The sequence below is a fragment of the Clarias gariepinus genome, chromosome 1 (assembly GCF_024256425.1).
Source record: "Clarias gariepinus isolate MV-2021 ecotype Netherlands chromosome 1, CGAR_prim_01v2, whole genome shotgun sequence".
Taxonomy (NCBI): Eukaryota; Metazoa; Chordata; class Actinopteri; order Siluriformes; family Clariidae; genus Clarias; species Clarias gariepinus.
Window position 1 is genome coordinate 25,565,852 of NC_071100.1, and position 12,322 is coordinate 25,578,173.

General features: G+C 39.9%; 1 protein-coding gene across 1 annotated transcript in view; it reads left to right on the forward strand.

Moving 5' to 3' along the window:
* dnah2 (dynein, axonemal, heavy chain 2) overlaps nt 1-12,322 on the forward strand; it is a 153,301-nt gene that overhangs the window by 83,238 nt on the left and 57,741 nt on the right. The window contains exons 36-41 of the mRNA XM_053485050.1: nt 1,878-2,067; nt 2,208-2,388; nt 2,506-2,633; nt 8,245-8,397; nt 8,999-9,124; nt 11,065-11,283. Coding sequence (XP_053341025.1) covers nt 1,878-2,067; nt 2,208-2,388; nt 2,506-2,633; nt 8,245-8,397; nt 8,999-9,124; nt 11,065-11,283 — 997 coding nt within the window. The remainder of the gene's footprint in view (nt 1-1,877; nt 2,068-2,207; nt 2,389-2,505; nt 2,634-8,244; nt 8,398-8,998; nt 9,125-11,064; nt 11,284-12,322) is intronic.

Sequence of the window (12,322 nt, forward strand, 5' to 3'; positions counted from 1 at the left end):
GGGATTTGGTATACAAGCATTACAATGACAGTGTGAGGATTCTCCCATATTATCAATTATTCATGGATTCCACATGGGAAGTGAGAGTCAAGAGTCAGTAGCTGATTTTTATTGCATCCTTTAGAAACAGTAAAACAGCACTGAAAAGCGCAGCTGCAAAACGACCTTCCATGAAATGAAAGGAAACATCTAATCCTGGCTTATGTTCATGAGCACATGGCAACCTAAACCCACTTAAGGACATAGAGACTGGGCGTATGGTGTCTGTCTGTGTGTGTGTGTGTGTGTGTGTGTGTGTGTGTGTGTGTGTGTGTGTGTGTGTGTGTTGGCTTATTTTATTTAAGTCCTCAGTGTTTTACGAGTTTGAGTGTATGTGCACATGTGAGCCGGTGTCTGTTGGTCTCTAGCTTGAGGGGCTGATGAATGTTGTATATATCATTACTCTATTCTTGCCTTTGGGTCATGCATTTGTGTGCATGTTCTTCCAATGCTTGGCCTTTCACCAATTCCCTTCAATGCAGAGCAGGCTAATTTGTATTCCCAAAATTAGCCGTAGAGTGTGAATAAGTGTGTATGCATGTGTGCCCTGTGACCTTGTACCCGAAGTATCCTGGAATAGGCTCTAGGCTTCCCGCGATCCTGTATAGGTTAAGAAGTTTAGAAAATAAATGAATAGATGAACGAATTAATGAATTAATGAATGTATTTTTCTGAAATAATGCTCATCCTTGTTTTAAAATGACATGTTCATGCTATTAACAGTTTTTGTCTATATGTATAGCCAAAAAAAAAAAACATGTGTCCAATATTAAGTACCCCCTTCCATAAGTTGCAACCAGGTGCTGCTAATCATCAGCCCATATTAATCATGAGCAGGTGTACAGACCTCTATAAAAGCAGATGTTTTGGTAGTTTGCGTGGTCCAGAGAATTCAGGTATGTGTTTACATAATGCCAAAATGGAATCAATTATTGCTGCACATCCATCTGGAAAGGGTTATAAAACTATTTCCAAACAATGCGGAGTTTATATATCTACAGTAAGAAAAAAAAAATATTTATATATATATATATATATATATATATATATATATATATATATAAAGAAAATAATCACAAAAGGAAAACATTCAAGACAGTTGCCAATCTTCCAGAAGTGTAAGACCCACTATATTCACCTCAAGGTAAAAAACGTAAATAAAATAAAAAACTAAAAAACTAAAGCCTAGACCCTCTAGGCCTCACTGAGCATTTGAATGTTAAAGTCCATGACAGCACAATTAGAAGAAGACTGAACAAGTACAGTTTGGAATAGCTGCTAGTGGAAAATCTCTTCTGCCTAAAAAGGATATAGAAGCATGACTGAGGCTTGCAAAAAACTGCATCTGAGCAAGGAACAAGGCTTCTGAACCATGTCCAATGGACAGTTCCGACCGGAGTGGAGCTGTTTGCCATTAATGCCCAGCACCATATTTGGAGAAAATCAAATGGCTTGTTTTGCAACCAGAGGACCTGAGAACCTTGCAGTCAATAAGGCGACCATGAACTCTTCTGTGTACCAGAGTATTCTAGAGGAAAATATGGGACTATCAGCAGGATAATGATCTGTGACACACAGTAAATCTATATCAGGATGACTGAAAAATAAAAGCATCAAGGTTTTTTAATCACCTTGTTAATGTCCAGGCCTCAACCCTATTGAAATACTGTGGCAGGACCTTAAAAGAACTGTGCATATCAGAATGCCCAATAACCTCCATGACCTGGTGCAATGTTGAAAGAAAGGGCCGAACTACATTCACACTGATTTGAGAGACTAATACTTTACATATTTTCCAATTACATCTGGAGAATAAAAGTAAGTGATATTTTTCGTAGGTGCTACATGACGCTGACTACAGCCTTACATCTGCACCGTGGTGGATCTCCCAAAGGTCCTGCAGGCACTGGCAAGACCGAGACAGTGAAAGATTTGGGCAAAGCCCTCGGCATGTACGTCATCGTGGTCAACTGTTCTGACGGTCTGGACTTCAAATCCATGGGGCGCATGTATTCTGGCCTTGCTCAGGTTGATGTTTTTTAATATGCAATGAATACTATAGAAGCGTCTTTTAAATGTAACATAACAGATAGCGTGTAAGAAATACTCAAGAGGAATAGCTTAATTAAAAGGTTTATGTACTGAAGGATGTGCGTGTCTGTTTCCAGACAGGGGCATGGGGTTGTTTTGATGAGTTTAACCGCATAAACATTGAGGTGTTGTCAGTAGTGGCTCAGCAGATCCTGTCCATCCTCTCAGCACTGTCTGCAAAAGCCACCAACTTCATCTTCGAGGGCAGGGAGATACGCTTGATCCAGTCCTGTGGCATTTTCATCACCATGAATCCTGGTACAGTGAGAATTGTTTTTTGCTGTGTGTTACAGCAGGTCTGTGTATTCTGTAGTTGTGTATTATTATTACACACACACACACACTGTTTTATGTCTGTATGTTTGTGTGTTCTAGGTTATGCCGGTCGTACTGAATTGCCGGATAATCTGAAGTCCATGTTTAGGCCTATTTCTATGGTGGTGCCTGACTCAACCCTGATTGCCGAGATCACTCTGTTTGGAGAAGGCTTCAATAACTGCAAGGTGATGTCGCTTTCACGATTTCGGTTCATGCTAACATATTACTGCAACGATCAAGCACTGAGCTAAATGTTTGTGAAATCGATGAACCAGTGTATGTTTATCGATGAATCAGTCTACATCTAAGCCAGGAAATAAATGTGGTCTGTATTTACTAACAGAGACACTAATTACAGCTGTTTCCACAGGAACTCACGTTAGTGGGGGTGGCTAGCATATATTTAAAACACAAGTGCAGCTTTCCTAATTAAAATACCATCAACATAAATCCCTTTTTTTGTGCATGTCGTCTGATATTTTGCCATAAGGTTTGTTAGAAAGGTTCAAGAGTCTGAAAAACGCATTAACATTTAAGGGGTGTTTGTTCATTCTGTTCACCTGCTGGGAGCAACTGAACATGAGCTGCGTCTGTCAGTCTGAATACATCTGAAGACCCCACACTGCTGGTAAATCTTTTTGTTTGTTTTATATCTATGAATTTACGACCGATTCAGCAAGTGATATGTTTGCAAAGCTTTTTTTATTGGGGAAAAAAAAAGCTTGTTTGTAAAAATGTCTCCGTAGACGCTGATTGTTTCAGCCGTGTCTGTGCCGAAAATAACACCAGGTTGTCACAGGCCTTCACAAAGGTAGCAATTACTATCAGCCTTAATAAATTAGAATAGGTGGTTGATTGCAGTAATCATAAACCAGTAGTGACCACCTCTTTGATCTTATTACAGGTGCTAAAAGCCTCTTCGGCTGTTTACAAAATTGTGGCAGTCCACTTTCACACCGAAAAATGGTTCGTGAGGCTGCAAATTGACAGTAGATATATTACAGAGTAGATATTTGCATACGTGTAAAAAAAAATTTATAAAATTATCACAAAATGAAAGCTTATTTTCTTCACTATGTGAAAAATAAATATAATCAATGATTCTATGTTTAACCATAATACATATTTTATAATTTGTGCTGGATCATTGCGATATACCATACTGAAAAAGATGGATAAGGTTAGGAACACTGGCTTGAAATATAACTTTGAGAGAAAGAAAAGAAGCAGCCTGCAATCATTTTCAGGGCTATTTACCAAATCCGCTTTTTTTTTTTTTTTTTTATAGGACGCCTGTGCCATTATCCAATATGAGAGGCCTAAAGATCATGAATAGAATTAGATCATTATCAGAGAGCGAGCTGGACAGAAGGTTAGCATTTGGTATTAAACTCAGCTTTGGAGCTGGAGGGGATTGAATCAGATAGGCAAACACAGATGAGTCTAGTCACACACACATTCACGACACACACCAGGAGACAGAGTCCACTGTTGGTTTACTGCTGGCACACAGCATGCATGCTCTGTGTGTATGTCTACGAGTGTGTTTGTGTCTGTGTGTATGTGAGTGTATGTGCAAAAAATGCCTGACTGACAAAGCTCAACAACACAGTGCGTGTAACGCCAGCTCCCAAAACACACACGGCCTGGTAGGCATAAAATCCCCCCCACCACACACATACACACACACACCCCAAGAAAATCCACTCAGAGCTCCCACCTGCTCCAGCAAACACAGTCCTAATGGAAAAGCCTTATTTGTTGAGGCTGTACACAAGCCCAGTTAGCTGGCAGAAAGAGGGAGAAGGGCTCTGGAGATTGGACTTGGAATAACATATAATATACCTGAGATTAAAAGCAGCAGCACAGGGTCCAGCATCATGTCTTCCACAGATCCCCGCATGTCAGTGTGAGGGTTTATTTCCCCCAAAACACAAGCCCGCTCTGACTCTTTCCCCCTGTTCCCTTTCTCCTTACACAATCAATAATCCCTGTATCATTATGTGCTATTGAGAGGACTATTACCTCTGCAAATGGGAGGAAATGGACATATCAATGTTGCATCATGTCAGAGTTGGACTGGCTTCAGCACCTAAGAGACAAAGAACGAGAATGATGGATATTGATGCGGGAAAGGTGGATGAGGAAAAGGTGGAGCAAAAGAAACTCTGGAGAAGAGGAGGGCGAGAGGAAGCTGTTTCTTTGCCCTGTTGCACTGAAGTGTGGAAGTCTGGTGTTATGAGCCATGACAGATAGTGGAGTGTGTCTCCAGAGAGCCATGAGTTCACGCTACCTGTGCGTGTGTGTGTGTGTGTGTGTGTGTGTGTTGGAGTGATGAGAGCTTATGTCTTTCGTTTGGTGAGTGTTTGAGGAAAATGAGTTTGTCATGATAATCAAATCAAACACATATCCCAAAAATAAACTCTATAAACAATATACTGAATCATATCTCTGGCAGGAAAAAAGGCAAATTTATACGGTTTATATTTGTACGGTTTATGTGTGTCTGTGTGTGTGTGTGTGTGTGTGTGTGTGTGTGTGTGTTTGTGTCACTGCTGTAGATAGTGTGTCTGGTGGCTAAGGTAATAAGGCACACCCAAGATAACATGATCTATTTACCTCAGTATGCATAAACTTTGCTTCACTGCCAAAAAGAGTCTGTACAGACTGGAGATTGGCAGTAGTGTGTGTGTGTGTGTGTGTGTGTGTGTGTGTGTGTGTGTGTGTGTGTGTGTGTGTGTTTGTGTGTGTGTGTAAGAAGGGGGGGCTGGGGGATAAGGGGGGGGGGGGGCAAATAGGCATTTCTTTAAGTTTAAATTTATATTTGGACTTAAATATATCTCAATATATGAATGTAAATGCTTTACATTTAGGCAGTTACAGTAATGACTCACCCCATCCTGCTCTGTTATATACAGTATGTATTGTTAATTAATGTTAATATGTAAATTCAGTTGTCTAAAGTAAAAAAAAAAAGGACTGATACAGTACTTAATGCTTGATGAGTGGCACCTCATTTGATAAATTGGGTTTGTACTTTAAATATGCAAGTGGTTAGATCTCCGGGCGCAGCTCAAGAAGATTGCTGAGAGCAACAAAAACAACGAAATCATGAAAACAGCTTTCAGAAGACCTTAAAATAAAAGTGATAACCTTCATAAACCGGGATACAGAATATTTCAGTGTTTAAGGATACCAGTACCAACTGTGAAGTCTATAATCCGGAAATTAAATAAGAATTGTAAAACTAAGAAAAGTACTGAAAGAGGCATTAGGAAACTTGCTTGAGAGCAACTTAAGAATCCAAAACAAACAGTAGGAGACCTGACAAAGTTCTTAGAGGCAGAATAAGAGTCCACACCCCCCAAGTCAAATAAAGCTTGCACTGTTATGGATTGCTTACTTACTGTACGCTTTCAGGAGCATATGAACATGGCAACCAAAAAAAAAGTTGAATTTTTTGAGCATAATTTGCACAGATGTGTGGTGAGAAAACCCTCTGCCCTTAAGGATAGGAACAACATTCCCACAGTCAAACATGGTGGAGGCTTGCTGATGTTTTGTGGGTGTATGTCTGCATCAGGCACTGAATCGCTGCAGAAAGTGGAAGAAAGAAAGAATGCAGCCCAAAATCAAAAGATTTTAAAGCAAAGCCTCCTACTATCAGTCAAAAAGCTAAAAATGAAGAGGCAGCGGATCCTTCAACAAGACAATGATCCAAAGCATAAAGCAAAGTCAATTCAGGAATGGTTTAAAAAGAATAAGGTGAATGTTTTACCATGGCCTTCCCAGTCTCCAGACTTAAGTATTATTGAAAATCTGTGAATAGATTTGAAGAAGGCTGTACATGGAATACAACCAAGCAATCTCGTAGACTTGGAACAATTATACCATGGAGAATGGAATAAAAATACATTTCTTTTTTTACTTATAAAAATACAAACATTGTTGGAGGAGGTAATAAAGGCAAAGGAAGAACATACAAAGGATTAGAGAACATTTCATAAAGTGGGATGCAAGCTTCCTTATTTTACTATAACCTTTTTTATATATATGTTTTTGACCATTTATGTTACTTCTGTTGATAAAGGAACATTACATATTATGTTGATGTTTTTACTATTTTTGCCATTTCAAAATAAAGGGATGCAAACTGCAAATGTTTGCACTCAATCATATATACATACAATCACCAGTCACCTTGTTAGGTATCTTTCAAGTACTGGGTTGGACCACTTTAGCCTTCATAACTGCCTTAATTTTTAGTGGCACAGATTCAACAAGGTATTGGAAGCATTTCTTACATTTTTGGTCCATATTGACATGATCCCACCACATCCCAAAGGTGCTCAGTTGGATTTAGATCTGGTGTCTGTAGAGGCCATTTGAGTACAGTAACTCATTGAGTAACCCATTTTCATGTCCAAGAAACCAGTTTAGGATGATTTTAGCTTTGTGACATGGTCTTTTTCCTGTGCTCATAATAGGATAGGAATCATCAGCAACAGTACTCAGGTAGGCTGTGGCATTTTAACAATGCTGATCTGGTACTAAGGGTCCCAAAGTGTGCCAAGAAAATATTCACTGTACCATTACACCACCAGCACCAGCCTGAACCGCTGATACAAGGCAGGATGTAGCAATGCTTTCATGTTGTTTACACCAAATTCTGACCCTACCATTGCAACGTTTTTTCCAATCTTCTGTTCCGTCTCCTCTGACCTCTGGCATTAACGAGGCATTTTTGCCCAGAGAACTGCCTCTCACTGGATATTTTCTCTTTTCAGACTATTCTCAGGAAACCCTAGAGATGGTCATGTGTGAAAATCCCAGTAGATCAGCAGTTTCAGAAATTCTCAGACCTGGTAGTCTGACAACGCCAACCATTCCACTTTCAGAGTCACTTAAATAACCTTTCTTCCCCATTCTGATGCTTAGTTTGAACTTCAGCAGATTGTCGTGACCTACATGCCCAAATACATTGCATTGCTGCTCGGTAACAAGCATTTGAACCAGTGCACATAATGATGTGACTGGTAAGTGTTTATACAGTGCATCTAAAAAAAAATTGTAATATTGTGGACAAGCACATGTCCTTATGATGTGCCACCTAATCTGTTTGTTGTCTTGTTGAAAGCTAGTGAAAATGGCAGCCACCAAGCCATGGGAAACAGCAAGCAGCTTGTGTACAAACTCAGGATATTTGTAATTGTTTTGATTTGATTTCTAATGAGAATAGCTAGTATAGGCACAGAATATTCAGTCTGTTATCTTCAGCAGTCATGTAATTACTTCACTGCCTAATGGGCCATTTGGGGCTAGAAAGCATAATGCAGGTAGTATCTTGGCAACATTGTGATGTATTGCTGCCTTGGAGGCTCATTTCAGACCATTTACAGATGTTTGCAGGTAATTTCCTAGTTACTGAAGCACTGTCTTCTAAGACTTTGACTTATGTAACAGTACAGGCAGCAGGGCATATGCTTTCTGTCTCTGACACAGTGATGGACTCGGTGGCACACCTCTATTACCATAGATCAACACAAGAATCGACTTCTGCATTTTTCTTCTTCCAAACTTTTACTTTCTTGCATTTCAACATCATGTGCTAATTCGTCATCTCTTTCCCTCTGTTTTTCTTTCTCACTGTCTCACTGTAGGATTTATTGATCTCTGTTCAGTGTTAATGAATTACAGAATTACGAATGTTCTCTTTTTTTCTGCACCTCATTTAAATTCCAATTCAAACACACTTTCTCACGTCGTTTTCTTCCCCTACCCCTCTGTGTGTCCCAGGTGTTAGCTAAGAAAGTGTTCACACTCTACAGTCTGGCAGTGCAACAGCTGTCTAAGCAAGATCACTACGATTTTGGCCTGCGTGCACTCACCTCCCTACTCCGCTACGCGGGAAAGAAGCGCAGAGCCTGTCCTGATGTTGCAGATGAAGAGGTTACATACGCTTATACATGCACACACACACACACAAAAAAAAAAGTCTCTTATTCACACAAAAAAAAAAAACACAGCAGACAAACAATCGCCTCAAACACGCTCTCACTGTGTTATAACATAAAAAGACCCACTGTTGTGACTTATTTATAGGAGTGCTCTGTATGCATGGATGTGTGTGTGTGTGTGTGTGTGTGTTTATGGTGTTTTATAGTGTGTCACTGTTGATAGGAATTTAACACTAAAACCTGTGCTTTACTCCCTGTTGAGAATACTGGCTGTGATAAAAAATGTATCAAAGAGGACAAAACTTAAAAGGAAGCTTAAAAAATAAAAATCCCATCTAGTCGAGTCCAAACTCTGCTACTCTTTCTATTTCTGTGTGCATTATAAAGCAGCTTAATTTCTGAAATTTTCTTAATGCTGGAATCTGATCTGTTTGTAAGGTGATTGTTATTCCCCAGTTTTAGCACCGCTCCCTGTTTTTATGTTGATGATAAAGCAAACACAGAGGCAGAGAGTTTATAAGGTTATGATTTAAGTATATGTTTGAGAAATAGGTGTTTAAATCACGCAGTAAACTTTTTCTCTTCGATCCCAGATCTTGCTCATGTCTATGAAGGACATGAACATTGCTAAGCTGACCTCCATTGACCTCCCGCTGTTTAATGGGATTATCCAAGATCTGTTCCCTGCTGTGGAGACACCCACCATTGACTATGGCAAGGTATGACTATGTGATTGATTTCAGGGAAATGCAAAGCTATATCTTATGCCAATTAAAAAAGAATGTGAAATATATCAGTCTCAGGTGCCACCTTTTTATCTGCTTTTAATAAATCTTGTATCGAACTTTTGCATGTGATGTCAGAACATCTGTCCTGCATGGTCCCTCCCATTTCTGAATAGCAAAAAGGGACATTACTTATTAGATGCCAGTGCTGAAACCTAAAAAAAAAAAATTAACTGTCATGATACATGTCACTTTCTGCAAGATGCCACATGTGATAACACTATGTAATCTTAAACAACAGTCTTTCTACTTAGTAGCTGTTTCTATTTCCCTTCTAATTGCCTCCGAACTGTCCATGTTGTTTCATAGCTAACTAGCTTGTAACAAGGGGCTGAATCCCAAATCCTTCTCTAACTCCTGATCGAGGGCTCTACTTGGTGTGTGGAACGAGTTATTACACTATACATTAATACCCTACATAGTGCACTAGCTTTCTATTTTGGAAATGTCAGGGGTTAGCACAGTGGTTAAGGTATTTGACTAAGGTTTGGAAGATTTCAGGTTCAAACCCCACAATCGTCAAGTTGCCACTATTGAGTCCTTGAACAAGTTATTAACCCTCAACTGCTCAGATGTATAATGAGATAAAAATGTAAGTTGCTCTGGATAGGGCGACTGGCAAATGAATAAATGTAAAATGTCAGTGTTAGTTAATGTTACGTGAACATCATTTTATAAAGCGGAAAGCACAGAATATTCCATAGCATCGTGTCCTTTGCAAAAGTCAATTGCTTAAGGTTTCTGTTACATTGCTAGGTCCAACAGGTGATCATGTTACAGTATATGGCATTCCCAGCACCTTTTGAGCTTTACTTTAGCCCGCTGATCATGTTTCTGTTTCAGAAATAGGTTTCCTGATTGAAACATGTTTAAAACATGTTTATTATAATTGGGTCGTCATCTCTGAGTCGAGTCTACGCCTGTGCACCAAACACAAAGCAGAGAGACTGTACTCTGTTCTTTATGCTGCATGCGACACACAGGAACTGATTCAAATTATTCTCAAGTGCATCAAATAGTAGTCTCTCTATAATCATTAAACACATATTACATTTGAATCATCCTCCCTCTCGGTTTGTATATAAACTGCAGTCAAGGTGCAGACAAAAAGCTTCAGCACATGCTTCAGGTCCCCCTTTGTGTACTGGGCCAGTGTGTGAGTGTACCTATACACAGCAGATATGCAGCACAATGCAGATGCCATACCCAGCATGCGTCTCATCGCCCACACATCCCAGGTCTAGATAGGCGGCAACCGCCACACGTATCAGCCGCAATCAAGTGGTAAGAGAGCGGAGGTGGAGAAACGGCAGGTACATACATACATTCAGATGTACAGGCACATACGCAGGCACGCATATACTGACAGCAGGCTTTCCCCTACACCGTCTGGTCCGATCTGTTCATTTTGCATCGTGCAGTTTTTCATGGCGCTGTCACGTTGAGCACAGAGCTCCACCCTCAGCTCTTAATGCTAATGTGCTCCTGCTAAGATGCTTCTGATCTCTTCTCTTTTCGTGCTTCTGTACACAGTTAATGAGGTACAAAAAAAGAAATGAGAGAGGGATTGAATTAGAGCTAGAGTGCTTTAATGCTTTGTAGTAATCTGAAGAGCGTGTGTCTCACTCTAGGGGGTGCTGGGATTGTTTATGGTTATTAAGTTTGAGACATACTCCTTGCCAGTTAATTTGTACTAGCTGATCGTCTTGGGATTCAAACCAATAATATTGCGCAGTTCTATTATGCTCTTAAGGATCGTTAGAACTAGTCACAAAAGCAAGCTTATTGATCTACTTCATTGTATCTCCTATATGATTATGTATGTTTTTTTTTTTTTGTTTTTTTTCTGTGTGTGTGTGACTTTTGCTGTGTAGCTAAGAGAAACTATAGAAGCACAGCTTCAGCAGAACGGCCTGCAGGTCACTCCCTTCACAGTGACCAAAGTCATTCAGCTTTACGAAACCAAGAACTCTCGGCACTCCTCCATGATCGTAGGCAAGACAGGCAGTGGCAAAACAGTCACCTGGAGGATCTTGCAGAGTACCCTGAGCACCATGCATCGCAAAGGCGAACCTGGATTCAACCATGTCCATGTGAGTCCGGGGACTGATTTAAATTTCACTAACCATTCACTGTTGCATTCAGGTTTATTTTGAGCCATGTGATTGCTTACGCAGGTCCCTTTGAATTTCTCATGTACTGCTTTACACTAACTCGTATTTAATTACTGTACGATACACTGCTGAAGGAGACAAAATATCAGCACGAGCCTACACAAAGCATGAAGGATAACATGTAACAGCTTCAGACTTTACACGTTTACTCTTGAAAGATCTTAATTGCTTTCGAGTTAAATTAAAGAATCCAAAAATATGCGAACAATACCGCCCGCTTTAATTTCCCACGAATATAAATATCAATTACACAGCGCAAGCAATTCAAAGCTCAACCCTTTTTTTTTCCTAAGAAAATGCTCGCTACAACAATAGCGCAACATAAGTTTGTCATATTGCGATCTCATTATCTCAAACATGAGACGATTTAATGGCAGAGAAGAAGCACTGATCTGACACAGCGCTCCCTCTAAAGCGGCTGTTGTCTGAGGCTATCCTAAGGCATTCATTAGTATGAAAATGAGCCACCGCTAGCGAACGCTGTAACCCACCATCGTCTCGCATCCCTGACACCAAAACAACAGTCATCAAAGGCGCTCTCCGCAGGTATCGCGGTGCTCTTCAGGACGCTTAACACAGAACAAAAGAACTCTACAGACTTGCAGCTAACATGCTGGAGTTTTGATAAAACCACAGAGCATCTTCTGCTAGCGCGCTATAATTGGTAGCACTTACATCACATTGTCGTGATAATATGTTTTCTTGCGCATGCTTTTTTGAGGAACATGTGCAATTCTAATCCAGTTATCAGAGGCTACAATTATGTACAATTAAAGTTTTTTTCTTTGCTGCCCGTTTTTTTTTTTTTTTTTTTTACCGTTTTTTGAATGTACTTTGCAGTGAACAAGAACATGGTTTGAGCAATTTTTTTGTTTGTGACAGGATTCATTTCCTGACCGCACCTTAAGCACGATTGTGACGTGAGAAAAGCATCTAGTGTCGTAAATCAGATTGTGTA